The sequence below is a fragment of the Eptatretus burgeri genome, chromosome 12 (assembly GCF_056783735.1).
Source record: "Eptatretus burgeri isolate ZD-2024b chromosome 12, Ebu_testis_v1, whole genome shotgun sequence".
Taxonomy (NCBI): domain Eukaryota; kingdom Metazoa; phylum Chordata; class Myxini; order Myxiniformes; family Myxinidae; genus Eptatretus; species Eptatretus burgeri.
The window spans coordinates 73,785,242-73,804,361 of NC_140972.1; the positions used below are offsets into that span (position 1 = coordinate 73,785,242).

Genomic DNA, 19,120 nt, shown 5'->3' on the forward strand with positions numbered 1-19,120 from the left:
TAGTGATGCCTACAGCAACCAGTTTGAGTGTAAGCCCCACTGCCTTGTGTCATGAGCAGAGAGAGTCTGCAGCGACCAACCTTAATTATCTCCATCACCAAAGGTAGACGGAGGTTATGTTTTCACCTTTTTCTGTTTGTCTGTGATCAGGATATCTCAAAAAGTTATGGATGGATTTGGATAAACTTGGTTGACAACTTGGGTGTATAATGTGGACAAATTTATTCAATTTTGGTGAAGATCTGAATCTGGATCAGGAAATGAGAATTTTTTAATTGTGGCAATGACGTCATATTTATTCATTTTTAATTGAGAGACGGGGGAAAAAACGATGTATAGCATGATATTTCAAAAAATTGTGGATGAGTTATGACAAAACTCGGTGGATGAGTCGGGTTGTTGACAAGAACAAGCCCATTTGATTTTTGTTCAGATCCGCATCCAGATCTGGCCTATCGGTGGGATACAAAACATAAACTATTCAGCCTGGTGGAGGTATGCTCTCTACCGAGTGCAGTTCTAGTTTCTGTATATATTCATTTTCGGACATTTTCCCACAGTTTTGTTTAAAAAAATAAAAAATATATATTTTTAATGTTCTGGGATATTGGCTTCGAGCGACATCAGCATGCAAAGTTTAAACTTTCTATCCCACCTAGAAATTTCTGAACATTTATATCTGTGAGTGAGTCAGTGGGTTAGAAAGTGCTTTGATATATTTATAAACTTCCATATATATATATATATATATATATATATATATATATATATATATATATATATATATATATATATATATATATATATATATAATGATTATTAACTGCATCATCGAAATTGCTCACTCTACTTATCATTGTTTTTATTTTGCAATAGGGATGCTGATAGAATGAAAACACCAATAATCACTCACCGAAAGTGCCATGTCGGAGCAATGTTTCACACCACACGTATTGCTCGAGTTCTTGAACCCAAAGTATTAACGATCTTGACTGACCTTCTGTTGTTGATATGCTCCAATCCTCTCCAAATCTCAGAGATTTTTTTTTCAATTAATGTTTTCTTCTGGTCGCTTTTCAGGCTCTTGAATGCGAACCAAATCAACTGCATCCGCGTCGATGCATTTCGGGATCTACAGAGCCTCAGCCTCTTGTCTCTTTATGACAACAAGATTCAAACGATGGCAAAGGGAACCTTCACTCCACTCCATGCCATCCAGACCCTGTAGGTTCTACAATGGTGACATGAAATTAGAATTTGGACCTTGTGGATTATTTTCATAATTCTTTGTTCATTTTGCTTCATCATTGTGTGTAACATTTACAAGTAAGTAAATTGGTATAGATTAGGTTAATAGGAAAAAGTACAGGCAAGATTTGGGCCGAATTTCATCCTGCTTTTAACGTTTTCCTGCTTATTGCATATCAGCTTCACTTTACTTGATCCTGTCCAATCTTTGAAGCTCATTTGATATCAAGCCTCGTTGTTCCTTTGTGGGAAAATCATTATGGTGAGCTGGATGGCTGGCAGGGTGTCGTAAAGTGAAGGATGGTAGGATCGTTTGGTTCATTGCATGCTCATTATTGAGTTATCTGGTCATGCAGGTGAACTTCCCTCCTGCTAAGACTAGATAAATTTATAACCTCTCTTGACTCCTCCACCAAGACTGGACCAATGGCATCAGTACTCAAATACTCAAAAATTGTTCATCTGTCTTGTCTACTCCTCTTTCTCTGCTCTTTTCCAGGTCATTTTCTGAAGCCTGCCTGCATCATAGAAAATCACCAATATTACCTCACCTGCCAGTTCATAACAATGTTGCCAAAACCAACACTGTCTGTTCTGTTCTGTTCTTGGGTAAGGCAGTTTGGCTGCCGGGGTAGCTATCATTTCTTGGAGCTCGGGTGTGCTGCTGATGCTGTTCCCTCTACCAGTACACCGGTACTCATTTCACCAACCTCAGAAAGATGGCAGGCTGAGTCAACCCCACCTGGTGTTAATTCAGCAGCCAACGAGGCTTAAACTCAGAACCCTAGGATCCCAAGCCAGCCATCCCAACCACAAAGCCAACATCAGGCTTACTGACACTGTCAATTACTATAGACCAGTCAGCCTTCTTCCCAACATATTCAAAGTGATCACAAATTGCAGCAACCATCAAGACTCATCTTTTCTCTAACTTTCTGATCTCTAACCTTCGTTTTGGCTTCTGCTCAAGTCATTCCATTCTGTTCTATGTCCGTTTGCCTTGGACATGCCGCTTTTACTATGTCAGAAATGAATGGATTCCCTCAATTTGAAACAAAAGGTTAGGGCTATCTCCCATGCATTTGATTCTGTCTGGCACCCCCATCCCGATTTCCAAACTGTCAACATTGCCCATTGTTCCATTGTTTGATTTCCAAGCAAAAGTTCCAAATAATGGTCTCTAGAGGTCAATTCAAGGATGGCTATCACCAGTGGTATATGCATGCTGTTGGCTTAATGGTTAGGGTGGTGGGCTTGGGATCCTAGGATCCTGAGTTCAAATCCCACTCGGCTGTTGAATTCGTACCAGGTTGGGTTGACTCTGCCTGTCATCCTTCCAAGGTCAGCAAAATTAGTACCAGCTTGCTGGTATCCTGTGTCAGAGTGGCGACCCGTCCAGGATTGTGTCCAATAGTCAAGGAGACTGCTTAGGCGGCTCCAACGCTCTGTACAGAGTATGGTGCCAATGGATGGATGGATGGATCACCAGTGGTGTTGTGCCAAATTTTGAGGTACTGGAACTCTAAAAACGTCAACCATGTCGTCATTACCAAATCTATGTCACATCAGGTTTTAACATGACACTATACCATTTGAGTCCCCAAAATGAGTGATAAATGAAAGAGACATTTTACCATGATTTAAAAAACACTCACCCACTTGATCTCACAATTCAGAATTCCATTTTTTTTTTTTTAAAGTCAGATAAGTTAGTCTTCTCTCCAATCAACTATGTATTAAAATAAAGATAATTTTTGTTTTTATTTAGTACCACGTGGTGAGGGATGACAGGGAGGCCAAGAAGTACGTACACTCACCTCTGACGTGTCTAGCCTGGGTTTGCTACAAGCTGTCATCAAATACTTTTTGTAAATTTAAGATAATTCACTAAATCTGGATATAAAATGGTTGAAAGTTCGTGTTTTGCTTCTGGACCATGGTGGATTGGTCAATTCATATGGGTCTGTGTTGCCTATAAACCTGCATTGTTATATCACTCCCGAGACGAAGTGTCAAACGTATCGACATATCCACTCTTCAGGACAAGCTTAGACCCCAAATATTTGGCCATGAATACCGATGAAAGCACCATAACTCGACCGACCGTGAAAGTGGGAGTTTTTCTGAAAACTGTTGCGGAGCCAAGCTCTACCTTGGATAGATTGAGGTGCCGGAGCGCCGTTCCGGTGCACTCCGGCTGGACTACACCCCTGGCTATCACATTTCCTCTGTACTCAAAAGCATTGGGTTGTTTTGGATGGAAATCAATCCAAAACTGGACCTATCGGGGGAGTGTACCTCAATGTCTTGTAATGTAACCAATCCTGTTCTTGGATGTGCATGGAAAATGTATTCACAAATAACTAGTTGTGGTTGGGAAGATCCATATTCAAAACTGAAGGCACCCCTAACTAGCATGGTTGCTCAATAGGCAAACCTCGGCTCCTTGCTTTCCTGATTGAGGCCTTGAGCTTTGTCTATCGAGCAGATACAAGTTGACAATGCCGTCAGTGTTGAACATCAAAGACATCCTTGTCTTTGTCACTGGAAAATCCATTGTGTCACTTTTGTGATTACTCCTCTCTGTGCAGGATACTGATACACACATTTGCCAGGCATGCAGCAACAACATCCCTCTCTGCTGATCTGGAGAAAATCAGCAACTGTTCATTCATGTGAAACATGTCTTTTAGTACAAGAAAATTCCATATTCTCACCTTGTCCCTCAGTAAGGAGTGGCAGGTAAACCCTCCAATTTGTTTATGTTATCTTCTGGGCGGAGGTACAATCTCTGGAGCTACTGGTCCTCACGACAAGCTATAACCTATCCTGAGTATATTACATCTCCAAGTTGGCACCCAAAGCCAGCCACCACCTTGGAATTTTTAACAGGGCTGAGACCTTCCTCTGTCACCCGAAGCTTCCACTGTTGTACAAAGCCTTCATCCATTGTGTCATAGAATATGGCTCCTTCCTCTGCACTGGTGTTTCTCCTTCCCATCTTGCCCCACTTGAGGCCCTGCCACGTAAGGCCCTCCATGTTATTGGAATCTCATGTCAAGAAGCTGTATCTGTGGGTTTGCTTCTTGCTCACCATCGGCAGGCTTTCTCCATGTTGTAAGTTGATCCATTGCCCTCTGTTATTCTGGTCTTTCATGAGCCACGGTGATCATAATCTGTGGCTATGGTCAGCCCATGGCAGAGCGAAAGCCTCTCCCAAGTCGTGCCAACTAAATTCAACAAACTTTCTAATATCGGTGTGTGTGTGTGTGTGTGTGTGTGTGTGTGTGTGTGTGTGTGTGTGTGTGTGTGTGTGTGTGTGTGTGTGTGTGTGTGTGTGTGTGTGTGCACTATGTTCTACATACACTTGAAAGTAATAAAGGAATTGCTCCCCCGTGGGTCGAATGACATTGACAAATTCCACAGTCGTAGTATTGGCATTAGGGGCTGAATCTCGGAGCATACCAACCTTTGGCAGGTGATTTGGAGTCAGCTGTCTTGTCTGCATTTGGGGTTTGGATATTAAAGATTCCATTGTATTTTTCAAAACAGTATTCCACTGTGTGCCCTGTCTCGAGGTTTAATGGGATAGCTCAATGGATGTTGACATTGTAAGATTCAGGGGAAAGAGGGGGTGGGGGGGGGGGTTGGATGAAGGATAGGTATAGTTCATATTTAATAAGTAAAATGAAAAATGCGTTGTATAGATAAAGTACATGTATGGTGGGTCACAAAACGCCCTCCCACATCTGAATTCCCTTATATTATGAGGTCAGATTAATTATGAATTATTGTTGGGTTGCTGATTATAAAATGCAGATCCATTTTCCTCCAACATACCCCTCTCCATCTCTCACCCATTTCTCCCCCAACAAACTCTGACCCCTCCCACATGTTCTCAAGACGGATTATTTTCCCATTCTTTCACTGACAATCTTGTGCCATTCAGGCATCTGGCGCAGAACGCCTTCATCTGCGACTGTAACCTCAAGTGGCTGGCGGAGTTTCTTCACGCAAATCCAATCGAGACGAGTGGCGCACGCTGCGCAAGCCCACGTCGCCTCGCCAACAAGCGCATCGGCCAAATCAAGAGCAAGAAGTTCCGCTGCTCTGGTGGGACTTGCAGGAGAATGAGGAGGCATTTTTATTTTGTTTGATGTTATTTTTTTGGGGTGTGTCGTACTAAATACCTCTTTGTGTCATTTGTCATAAGTGCCATCATACAGGCAACCATCTCATTTATTTATTTGTATCTTCATTCTCGATGAAACCTGTACTGTCAGAAAAATTGGGAGGTTTTAATTGTGATGAATTAATTAAGTACACCTCAAGGAGAGCGTTCTAATTACGATTAATGAATTAACGATACTCCAAGGCTGCAGAGTGGTTCCCTTGTTTGTGCGTTCACCTCTCAAGTGTCTGCTACTGGAATTCTTCCTCACCAAATCATATCCAATTAAAACTGTTGCATATGTTTCAATGCCAGCAGGGGGCATGGCATCTTGGAGCATTTTGTATACTTTAGAGGTGAGATCGAGTTGGCAATCTTTATAGAACTTTGGATTTGAAATACCCCCATCCAAAAATGTAGGCCTTTTGGCCAGTGCCATGCTACGATTCCAAATTTCCTTCATAGGATAAAAAGATATTCCCTGTTGGGTTGACCACATTGCCTCTAGTAATCGTCATGGTATATAATGACAACAGCTCCTTGAGGCTGTGTTGATGGAGACATGGTAATGCGGAATCAGATTGGATAACTTCCCCGACCTGATGGTGTCGAAGACTCTTGGTGGAGATGGAACATAAATCACATGTAACACAACATGAGAAGACTTTTGCATGAATTACAACATCAGTAGACAATGGATCATCACAGTTTTGGGTATTTGAAGCCAGGATCCTTAAATATTGAGGGAAGTTCTCAGAGGACATGGCCAAAGATGTCAGTGCGAATTACCTTTTAATTTTACAGTAGGCTGTTGTGCTTATTTTATCTGGTGCTTAAGAAATATACTTTTCGATTGTCTGCAGAAAATCATGTCATCATCGTCATCAATGTAGCATGCACTTGACTGAGCTTATGTGCTGCCGAAGCACTTTGTTTGCAAGGGTTCCGCTTCATATTTTGCCGTTGCTTCCGCAGCAATCAGGACAGGAATTTGTAATTTCTTCAGATGGTCCAGTGATAACTCTCCTACTCTTCTTGAAAAACACGGTGGAATCTTTAACATTTACCAACGTCCCTGGTGCTGGCAGAGGGTTCCTCTGGCTTAACGTTCTTCGATGGACGGCGCACACATTGATGCCTCACCCTGCCTACGAGACACCAGGGTGGCAGATTATAGCTGGGTCGGGATTCGAACCTAGGCTAGACAACTCAGAAGTGAGTGCGTATACCTTTAGGCTCTCCTGCCCGTCATGTAAAATCCTGCCAGCCTCATTTATATTATAATTTTCATTCTGACTTGCCCTGCCTTTGCAAGTTCATAGGGAGAGGAAACGTTTTATTCATAGAAACTTCACTGGTGTCCTTAGTTCAAGGAAATTGAATGAGGGCTCTTGTATGCTGAAAAGACAGGCAGTTTATATATCTTTCGTATACCGCTGCAGAACTTTCACTTTCCCATGGGTTTATGACCAATGAGTTTTCGCTGCACACGAGCCGACGCACTATGGACTACCAAATATAAGTGCAAATCATGTAATTTCTTTCCCTTCTCAGCCCATCTGAGGATATGCTTCAATGATCTCTTTCTTGGCAGATTCAGCAGTTTCCCACAGTGAAACACCATTTGGGGTCATGGCACTGAAAATCAAAATGCTTTATTATTACACTTATCAGAATGAATTTATTGCTCTTCTTTAAAGCAGTGAATGCAGTTGAAAATGTCCATTTTAGAACATCATATCCTTATCTAGCGTACAAGGCCATGTGCATCTTCTTTGACTCTTTACCTCTTTTATGTTTTCCCATCCAACAGCAAAAGAACAGTACTCTCTTCCAGGTAGGTGAACACTATATTTCTCTTACTCTGCATGAGTACAGTGAAAAAATTTTATGTGACCATACAAAATGTCATATCGTAGTGTGGCTGTGCGCTCTTCATGAACTTTTTACCTTTGAAAGTATATTCCCATGTAAGTTCAGTTTCATTTATTTTCCCAACTCCATGGTTGCCCTTAACTATATTTATCTTAGTGTGCACAGCTTAAAGCACCTTTAAGTTTAATGTTGACTTTGTTATTGCCACACTTTAAAAAACAGAAAAAAAACAGGGGGATATTATAATCGGCTCCTGTCTGTCTGTCTGTCCGTCCGTCACGCTATCTCCTCATGAACGATTGGGCAAAAATTCGCCAAACTTAGTCGTTATGATCATCACTTGGCAAGAAGGTCTGAGTGTAGTATCATTTTGGCCATGCCCACTGGGGCACCGGGGTGGGGTCAAAAGGTCAAATACCCCCAAAAATGCAATTACAGGTACATTTTTATACCTCTTTTAATGAAACTTTGTATATGAAATAAACATTGGGAGATGCATGAAATAAATAACGACTTCTGTTTGTTTTTTTTGTATTTGACCACCGATTCATGTCACAGGGGTCAAAATAGAAACTTTTTTTTAACTCAGCATTTTATATTGGGTCATTCCTGGTGGAACATTTTGACATCCTTCAACTTTGCTTTAGGTGGGGAACGTGGGGATTTGCGATGATGTGCCATTGACTTCACTCCAGCTTGTCTTCCTTTGTCTGTCAGACTTATTTTTGTTGAATATTTTCAGGCCTTTACTTAATTACTAGTAATAATTTTAATAATATGCAAAATAATAATTTTTAAAATGAAAATAATTATCAGATGTCATCTGTCTGTATTGACCCCTCTTTTTACCCCACCCACACAAATCGAAAAGTGGGGTTAAGCAATTTGGTCACTTCTTGTGTGTGTCTGTCTGTCTTTCTGTCTACAAACATCATTTTATGATTGAGGAACTACTTCATTTAAATTGATTGTTATATTTTAAACATGGATCGGAACATGAATTGGAAAACAATCCTGGAGTTTAGTAGTACTTTTGCTCTGAATTTGTCCTGATTGTGAATGCAGAGAGAGAGAGAGAGAGAGAGAGAGAGAGACAGAGAGAGAGAGAGAGAGAGAGAGAGAGAGAGAGAGAGAGAAAGGGAGAGAGAGAGAGAGAGAGAGAGAGAGAGAGAGAGAGAGAGAGAGAGAGAGAGACAGAGAGACAGAGAGAAAGAGAGAGAGAGAGAGAGAGAGAGAGAGAGAGAGAGAGAGAGAGAGAGAGAGAGAGAGAGAGAGAGAGAGAGAGAGAGAGAGAGAGAGAGATAGATAGATAGATAGATAGATAATATTTTAGTCTGTCTGCCTGCTTGGCAGTCAACCAAAATTGAAAATCATTCCAAACAAGAAACTTACTGTTTTTAAGGATGTCATAAAAGACATAAAACAGGCATGAAAAACTAGTGTAACGTGTTAAATATGGTAGCATCAATGACAGTAAACTTATGGAATCTTTTTTCTTCGATATTTAAAATCCTCATCTTATTTCAATTGAATTATATACTTAAACACTGGAGAACACAAATCTCCCTTCTGAGAATTTCAAATCCCATCCGTTTAGCAGTACTTCGACAAAATGTTATGGAATTGTCCGTCATCACGACCAATCAAATTTGTGACTCATAGACTCCGTCCATGTCATTGTTTCTCAAGACAGCTGGAGGTAATGTGTTCTATGAACTCTCTAGTTACCTCTGCCACCGAAGGTGGACAGAGGTTATGTTTTCACCCTGTATGTCTGTTTGTTTGTTTGCTTGTTTGTCTGTCTGGGTGTTCGTTTGTCTGTGAATAGGATATCTCAAAACGTGGACGCATTTGGAGGAAATTTGGTGAAGAGGTTGGATATGTGACAAGGACGAAAAAAATTAGATTTTGGTGAAGATCCAGATCCAGATCCGAGAATTTTTAAATGATTCTTCACCATTGAGTGACAGGACTAAAAACCAACGAATGTATGGCATGATATTTCAAAAAGTTGTGGATGAGTTATGACAAAACTTGGTGGATGAGTTGATGAGGTGACGAGAAGAAGCCGATTCGATTTTGGTTAAGGTCCAGATCCAGATCAAGCCTATCATTGGGATACAAAACATAAACTGTTCAGTCTGGCAAAGGCATGTGCTCAACTGATTGCCGTTCTAGTTTATTTTATACATACACAAAGTGCAGGCCATGGAAGAGTATGGTGACAGAGAGTAAAAAGGCAACGAACTGAGAGTGGTACAACTGGTGGACACAATAAGCAAGGGAATGAATGAACAGGAAAAGAGGAGAGAGGGGAGGGGAGGAAACGGTAACCTGCAAATAAGAGTATTTGGTTAGGTTAGGTGGTCTATAGGGTTAATGGGGGTCGAAAACATTGTGGATAGGGATTGAGGATAACATGAGATGCACAAGATGAGATGGGACCTTATGAGCATCTTGCACCTATTTAACTCCATCTCCAACTTTAATTCTGCTTTCAACTCAACTCCACTCATAACATTAACCCCTGCTGGTTAAATGGAACCCCCCCACCCCCTTCTGGCTTTGAAATACTACTCACTTTCTGAAATACTCATGCTCTACTCTATGCATTTGCAGTTCACTTACCTCTACCATATGACCTGCCACCTCGCATGACCTTCTCATATACTATAAATGTTATTCTGAGAGGTGGTTGCTGGGTGCAGTTGGTCAGCCTCGTTTATTGTCCATAAATGTATCAAAGGCTTGTCACTGCTCCAGATTCCCCCTTTCTTCACAGTGCTGTCAGTCACCAATCACTCCCTTGTGTATTGTGCATTAAGTATGTTTTGTTAGTTCAGGCTGAGAGAAAAAGGCAAAGTAAGATCGAGTTGTTCATGTCTGGATGGAGTTGTAAATTACAAGTTGAACCTATTGCACTAATTCTACTCATTTTGGCAACAGACCATTGCTATCTGTCAATACTGGTTTAGGAAAGTAGACAATTATATGACCAAGCATCAAAGAACTCTTACTCATACACTTTGCTGTTACACTTTCAAGCTAATCTAAAGAAAGTAGCATGCCACCCACTAACTCTTCAACTTCCCACAGAGATTAACCTCACTTTTTTCCTCTTGCACTGCCCACCTCCTCCTGCTTGGAGGGAATCCCTGCTCACCTGTATCCCTTCTTCTCTGGACTGCTGATATCCAAACCAGTAATGGAAGCACACTCCCACTGCTGCCTCGTTGCGCACCGCAGGACCGTTCCTGCTGCGCGGCTTTCCCTTGTGCTTGATCTAACCATGTGCTTGCTCCGAACGCGAAAACAACATGGTTCCTTCAAGCACCAGGGACGGCCGTGTTTCTTCCTGCCTTCCTTCTTCTTATCTTCCTTTCTAATGCCAATCCCTATGTTTCCTTAATGTTGCACGTTTGATCAGATGATGCTTCATCCTTTGGTTCCGTCATGGTTCTTGAAACTAACATTTGGTGTTCGGTCTGATTTCATCAACTCTTTACTCGCTGGAAGAACTTTCACCATGACAAAATCTTGAATTACTTTGGTGGATTTTATCTATCTCACATATATATATTGCCAATTTTGGACATGCCGTTACCAATGTGAACTTTTTCTTATAAAAAAAAAATCTTGTTGATGGTCCATCATGACAAATGCTAAAGCATGCCCATATTTACATTATTGCTTCCTGCTTTTGCAAAGCCGTTCCAGTTGAGTGATTCAATACATTTTGTAATACCTATCTGAAACTTAGTCACTTAAAGTGGAATTATTACAAACTTCATTTGGAATGCTGCCTTATTCAGATAATGCTTATTCCGTATTAACTTCTCCAAAATGAGGAATCACCATACTTATTCCTTGTTTTCATTTTATTTAGATGTTTCTTTTATCAGGATAAAAACTCATTGTTTTTATCAGTTTGGATTTTGGATATCATTGACCAGTTTGAATTTTGATAAATGATTGAGAATTTTCTAATCTGCATTATGTTGATGTTTATTACCTTGTTGACAATAATCACAGGACTCTGTTTTGACAAACAATTCTAACTTGCCACCAATCCTAATGAAGTTAGAAAATTCCGATTAAATTTGATGCATTGTTATTTTAATCAAAGCATTCTGCTCTTTTTTAAACAAAATAGTTTTCCCTAATTTTTCCTCGGGGTTCATTGTGATTTTATCTTTGTTTTTCTATTCAACGATGTGCATTTTAGGCTCCACGGCCTTTTCATATGGAGGAGAATCTTCAGTTTGCATCCCAAATTGCCCTGAAGGCATTAAGAGTGTGGACTGGTGTCGCATGGCGACCCTGCAAGTGAGGCAGGCAGATTGATAACTACCTCCAGAAAAATAGAATTGGATTGGCCTTTAGCATTCCCATCTGAACCACTGGATCATATTATAAAGTGGGGAACCTTGGTTCAAATCCCATTTGCAATATGTTTGTCCATTGTCTTTGAAATGTTTGTATCATTCATGTTAAAGTACACTGATGGTAACTGCCCTTGTCATCCATGTGATATGCATGGAACCTCTCCACAACAAACCTCAGATTAAAGTAAAAAAAAAAAAAGTTGTCAATGAGATACCTGCGTTTTTCATTTTAAACCAGTAATTCAATAGTGACGTCATCGTTCTGAGATCCATTTGGTTTCCAGAAGTTCAAAATAACGAGTATAAAAGACCGTTAAAAAAGGCGGGTTGGAATTATTTTTTTCGAAATATTCAGACTGGAAGATACGATGTTTTGTCGCAAGAAAAAAGCGTTATTTTAAAAACACTACATGCACAAATGTTACGCTATTTTCTTTATCTTCTGGGACCTTTCATTTTGAGTGTACAGTCTCATGAGTGTGCCAAAGCCTGAAGCCTCGGCCTAGCGTCAGGTGTGCTTACGTTTTCTTTATTTATTAGACATTGCACGTGTGTAAATGAACACTCGTTTTACTCTGCGCACACTACACATCACGTGCAGAGAATTTTACCTCCCTGCACCTTGTAATTATTGTTATTTTTTTAAATGCTTCTGTGCACCGCCGTTGAGGCCCAGTTGCAAGTCACCGTCTACATTTCCAAAAGAAGAGATGTAATTACTCTTTAATGGAAAATGTTTTTCGAGTATTTTTTTATCCTGAAAAAATAGACCATAGTGAACACACAGTCGTGTTAAAAAATTGGCTTTTAAAACCCTTCTTAAAGCATCCTTTTGAAGGAGGACAAACATCACACAAACAAATGCATAAGCACACATTGTGTTTTATATGGTACTGTAGATCTTGAATGCCACTTCCTTCAGATGCCAGTCCAGTATCCCACCACAAGGCTAAGGTCATTCTTAGATTTTAACAAACTGAACTTATGCTTTTTAACTGTCATTTGAAATGGTTTTTAATCGTTTTTTATTTTATTATTCCGTAAAGTGAAGGCAATGTTACATGAGGATTTATTCATGTCAGTGTTGAAAATTCATGGAGCAAAGTGGTGCAAGAGACTTTATAGTTTGAAGTTCTGGTATTTTTAATCCAGTAAAATGAATCGCCTCTTACGTACACCGTTCTTGCCAAATGGAATACCACCAATTCAAATCAACCTTTATTGTTGGATTATACTACTTAAACTGATTCGCATTACATTCATTAAATTGGACGTAATAATGTGTTATTTGACTCAATGTGGAAATTGAAACTCGCATCCATTTGCTTATGCTACGTTATTCCATGATTTATGTTGCCCTTATTTACCATCTATTCCAGTGTGTGTGTGTGTGTGTGTGTGTGTGTGTGTGTGTGTGTGTGTGTGTGTGTGTGTGTGTGTGTGTGTGTGTGTGTGTGTGTGTGTGTGTGTGTTTAAAACAGACTTGAGTATGCCTTGCTGAAGCCATCCGGGCCAGAGGCGAAGTGTTGTGCATGTGCACGTGGTGTTTCATGATGTGTTGTGTTCATTGGGTTTGAAGGGCTTTCTTTGGGAATATATATCTTGTCTATAAAAGCGAATGATGGGTTGTTTGTTTGTTTCTTTGTGACGCTGCTCCTTTGCGCTCCCAAGGTTAAGCGTTACGAAACTTGATAGGATCACATTTTTTACCACTATGCACCTTACTAGGGATTTTGAAGTCATTTTCTCACAATTCATAACTTATAAACACACGAGTTGCCACTTGTCACCATCTCCAAGGGGAGATCCAAAGGCCAACTTTTTCGGATTTCAAGCCGAATACTGACATGAGATGATGAGATCCGATCTTCAAATATGGTATCGGATGTCAAAAATAACTGTTAATTAAGACGTTGCAATGATCAGTAAATTCGACAAAGGAGTCACATGACCTCTCAAATGTGCAAATCGATAATTATTCAAAAACCAAAAAGAATACAAACACAACCTATACATCGATTTAAAGGAAATTTTACTGCTCATCTAACGAAATAACTCTCATGGGCGAAAGAAGAGTTTGCAGGAAAAAAAGGTGACCACCTTCGTGAACTTCTCCAAATCTACCCATTCAAAAATTCCTTTGTTGGAGAAGGGAGGAGAAGAGTGGAAGAGGGAGGGAAATGGTGGAGGATGGAGGGGAGGAGTGGTGTGGGAGTCCGGAGGGAAGGCGGGGTGGGAGGAAGAGAGAGGGAAAGAGGTGAGGTGAGAGGGAGGGAAGGGGTGGGAGTCTGTAGGGGGTTGAGGTGGGAGGAAGACGGAGGGGAAGGGGTGGGAGGGTGCCTTTGCTAGTATATATATATATATATATATATATATATATATATATATATATATATATATATATATATATATATATATATATATATATATATATATATGTAGAGAGAGAGGAGAGATTTTCATGGATGTATGATCAATGGGCAAACCACCTCATTTGTAGTCTGCAAGCAACATATAACCAACCACTACATAATGTAATGTCAGCTATTAACCATTGTTTTAGAAACCTTTTTTGGCAAGATTGTTAGCCTATCCCCTGTGACAAGGAATCAATCCATATACATGTTCCTGGCTCCAAAGCCATCATCTCTATTGAGAGATGTATTTTCATACAAAATCATTTTTAAAAATCAAACATCATAAAGCATAGGACATGTACTTTGGCCCCAAGACTAAAGTACACAATAAAACAAACCTTGTGAAACTTGTACACATGCACCTTCACCATAAGGCCAAGGATAATGCTCAGACAAAATCAGATCTTGGTTTGCAGCACCAGAATCCATTGTCATACTATAAATGTGGAGGACCACTGGCTGTGTTGGAGTGGAATGTCATCAGCATGGCATGGATTCCTCCCAAAAAGTGAACTGACTGTCTGTCCCTGCCTTAGATGATGAATGGTCATTTTCACATGTACCACCAGGCATAAATGGCTGCTGATACTGTTTCATTGGCTAAGGGGCACATTCCTGGACAAGTCGCTACTCAGTCACAGGAAACTTGAGGGCTCACTTTCTCAGGAAGTTCGTTGGTACTCATTTTTCTCACTTCAGAAGAAAGAGGCTGAATCAACTCACCTTGTGCTATTTTGGTATGGCAGGGACTTTAACTCACGACCTTAAGACCTTAAGCAAATCGTCTTTACCATGAAGATATTATCAAGCATATGTATATATTTGTGTGTGTGTGTATGTACATATATATATATATATATACATATATATATACAGTATATGTATATGGTGTGGCTTTACCAGGAAAGATCATGGCAGATCGTGAGTCCCCAAAAGTTTGAATGAAAGGACTTCTTCAAGAGGATTGTTGAGAAAGTAGATTGGGGGGGGAGGGGATTACAGATGGTCCTTCTGGAAAGACTTAGTGAGAGTGTGAGATTTGTCAGGATTGGAAAAAAAGACATGTTCCACGTGTTGAACCAGCTGGTGATTTTATCCAGATCTGCAGAGAGTGAAGAAGCTGCTGTTTGCTGATCTGAGGGATGACAGATGGTACGACAGAGGGTGGAGTCATCAGCAAAAAGATAAAGAGGATTTTCCAGAGAGTCAGAGAGATCATTGATGAAAACGAGAAATAGCACTGGGCCCAGAACATGACTTGAGGAACTCCAGCCAGGACAGGAAGAGGGGATGAGAGAACTCCATTTGGGGCCACACGTTGACTGTGACAGGAGAGGAAGTCTGTGAGCCATGAGTGGAGATTGCCTTGGATACCATAGGAAGAGAGTTTGGTGAGCAGGGTTGGGTGCCAGACCATATCTAAAGCACGCGATATGTCTCGGGAGATGGTTCTGATCTCATGTCTGGCATTGAGGACCTCTATCCATTGTTGGGAAAGCAGGAGCAGCAAGTCCAGGGTAGCGTGACCTGGTCTGATTCCAAATTGATGATTGGAAATGAAGCCGTTGGAGAAGAGGAAGGATTTAATGTCGGAAGCGATGATGGATTCCATAACCTTGCTGATGATTGGGAGAAGGCTGATTGGTCTGTTGTTGCAGGGATCTGTTTTTCACCTTTTTTTGCAGGGTGGTAATGTTTGCTGATTTCCAAGCAGATGGCAGTTTCCTGATTTAAGCAAATGAGATGGTGAATAGAACAATGAGAGGGTGAGCGAGAGCAGAGGAGCAGGTTTTTATATTCGGACATGTGGGCTGATGCTGTCTGGACTGGTTGCAGAATCGGAGTCAAGGTTTGACAGCAAGCTCTCCACCTTGTCAGAAGGAAAGAACACAGAGTCCAGGATCAGCTGGGTGTGACTGGCTAAGGTGGGGACAGAAAGCGATGGGTTTCGGACACAAGATTTAGAAGCAAACACGGAGTTTAGGCATTCAGCCTTTTCACATGGATTGTCAGCTGTGTGACAATTTGAGGTAACGGAGGGAGTGGAGGGGGAACGTACTCCAGAAACAATGCTACCTAGATGCCACCAGTATTTTGAGGAGGGAGACAGGTTTGGGAGTTTGGAATTGAGATTAGAAAGATATTTTTTCCTGGCTCTCGTCAGGGTAGGCACACACTTGCTCTGAGCTTTGTGGAAGGAACTAAGATTGCCTTCAGTTGGGTTTGCCTTCCATGAGGCGAAGGCAAGTTGTTTCAGGACAACTGCCTCACCACAAGCTTCAGTGTACCATGGGTGGGAGGAAGGATAGGACAACTGAAGATGAGATGGAATAAATCTCTGCATGAGAGAGAGCAAGTTTCTTTGAAAGAATTTCCAAGATGAGTTGATGTCGGAGAAAGTAGCGATGGGAGACCAGTCCAACACTTTGATGGTTGCTTGAAGTCCCTGCCAGTCAGCCTGAGTGAAATGCCAGATTCGACAGCGCTGATGTGGTTCCCTAATAACAGCAAGAGAGATGTTTACTTTGACAAGCACGTGGTCAGATGAACCAATTGGAGCAGAGGAAGAACATCAGATGTTTTCTGGGAAATTGGTCAAAATCAGATCCAGAAGAGATGGAGTACTGTTGGTTGAGATCCGGGTCGGGAAGTTGACCAATTGAGGCAGTCCCAGTGAGTCGAAGAAGTATTTTGCTGAAGAGCCATGACAGGTGAGAGAGGAACCCACACCTAGCCAACTGGCATGATAGCAATTAAAGTCACCACATATGAGGAAGAGAGAGTTGGGATGAGAGGAGAGAAGTTGGTCCATGTTTTCGGATTGTGGGGTGTAAATTGAGTCATCACTGTTTGGTGGATGGTACAACACTCACACAAACATGAGGTGGGAATGGAAGTGAATCCGTAGCCAGAGGTATTTCTGGGGGTGTGGGGGAGTGAGGGCAGTCCATGGAGACTGAGGAATAGTTTTGATGAAGAGAGCAACTCCTCCACCAGGACGAGGCTCAGGTCTGTCATACTGGAGGAGGGAGTAACCAGGGAGAGATACTAGGGAGTCAGAGTGCAAATCAGTCAATGGATCCCTCAGCATGTGCAAATCATCGGTGAATTAAATAAATTTCTTTCTTTTCTTCAATTATTTCCTGCAGAACTCCCCAATTAAACCCGATCATTGATTGTCATCATCATGTGAGATAAACAACAGCTCCCTGCCCATGGAGTGGAATTTTAAATAAACCCATTATTCCGGTCGTATCGTGGACACGGGAAAAAAAATAATGGGTAGATATCCAGAACTGTGATATCAAAGAAAGGTGTGTTACCATATTTAATACCGTACATGGATATATGATTTAGAAAGCTTTGATGCACACGGCAACACCTGAAACAGTGAAACGTATGATGTCAAGACGTAACAGGAAATATGTACAGTATGTTTTAACTTTTAACCCTCAGCATCCAAGCACCTGGACAAGCAATTGCGTTTTTCTCACCTGTATTTTTTTTAATGCTTTTTTTTTTTCATTTATTTATATTTTCATTTACAGGAGGATTGGTTTGGGACCTTTATAAATATTGATCATCTTTCCTTTAATATAACCGACAAAGAGACATGCATAATAGGGTCCCATTTTGATCTCCATGGATACCCCTTTTTGTTTATAAAAATGATCCTCAAACCTAAAAGAGGATAGGTTGAGGACTAATTCAGCCAATCTTAATAATGTAGTGGCACAATGTCTAGTGTTACAGGGATTGTGCTCCAAAAAATATTGCAGAGCCTCCAATCCCTCATTTGTTGGAATATTGGAATATAAAGAAGAGATGTCCATGGTAAAAAGGAAATGACTGTTTCCTCCTTCCTGAAACTGAAAGTAATGAAAAGACGAATCGCATAGGAGATATCCTTCACATAGGTGGGTAATTAAGTGACCAATGGTACCAAAATTCCATCGAGGTACTTGCTGATGAGTTCAGTGGGGCAATAGCAGGTAGATACGAAAGGACAACCTGGTGTATCAAGTTTGTGAATCTTGGGAAGCATGTATAAATTCTCGCACTGGGGATTATTCTGGATGAGATTCACAGCAATGGAGGGCAGATAGTCTTTTTGATGAAATCTTTCACCATATTCGAAATAACATGTTGATGCTCCAAAGTGCGATCTAATTCAACAGGTATATAAGAATCAGCATCTGATAGCTGGCGCATTGCTACCTATTCATACAGGTCACGTCACCACACAGCAACAAACCACCTTTATGAGGCAGTTTTATCACGTACCCATTGATGTTATGAAAAGATGTGATGATGTCACGTTCACACTTGGAGATGTTGTGTTTAACATGGACATCACATTTAAGTATATTATTTAAATCATTTCTGCATTTTGAAACAAAAAGATCAACAACAGGAAACTTGCCATGTGTTAGGTGTCCAGGTAGAACGGATCAGTTTCAATGCTTCAAAAGGGTCTTGGATTGAGTCTCTCTTGTCCTCATAAGAGAAATGAGCAGAAGGTACACCCGCCAGACAAATTTTTCAAAATCCTTCCGTATTTCGAATCTGTCAATCCTTTCAGAAGTTGGGACGAAGAACAGTCCTCATTTCAACACTGCTCTGACATCATCCGTAAGCGGTAAATCATAAGATAAAGTTACCACCAGGTTGAAATCCTCCGTTGTTACATAACTGTGCTGGTGGTGAGATCTGAGGTCATAAAGTTTCTTTTTCTTGTTCAAAGTGAGCACGTGATAATATTTGCAGTTACACTTGTGAATAAAATTACAGATCGCAAAAATCTGGAGATGATCAACGCACAAGTTCTGCAAATCGTCTCGATGTTAAATAATATGTTGTTGATGCAATATAACACTTTGACGATCAGACTCCAGTGTGACTCGCATCAATCGACATGAACATTGCTGATAGTTTTTCAAAATGACACCGGGTCTCAAATTGTGAATATTCAAGTTATTAGAGATCATGAATTACATTGGAATTAATTTTTCACGAATACAGGT

General features: G+C 40.7%; 1 protein-coding gene across 5 annotated transcripts in view; it reads left to right on the forward strand.

Moving 5' to 3' along the window:
• LOC147015913 (slit homolog 2 protein-like) overlaps positions 1-19,120 on the forward strand; it is a 628,660-nt gene that overhangs the window by 424,149 nt on the left and 185,391 nt on the right. For all 5 annotated transcript variants that reach the window (XM_085848522.1, XM_085848524.1, XM_085848523.1 and 2 more), the window contains 3 exons: positions 1,081-1,224; positions 5,198-5,361; positions 7,233-7,256. In XM_085848522.1, the coding sequence (XP_085704648.1) occupies positions 1,081-1,224; positions 5,198-5,361; positions 7,233-7,256 (332 nt within the window). The remainder of the gene's footprint in view (positions 1-1,080; positions 1,225-5,197; positions 5,362-7,232; positions 7,257-19,120) is intronic.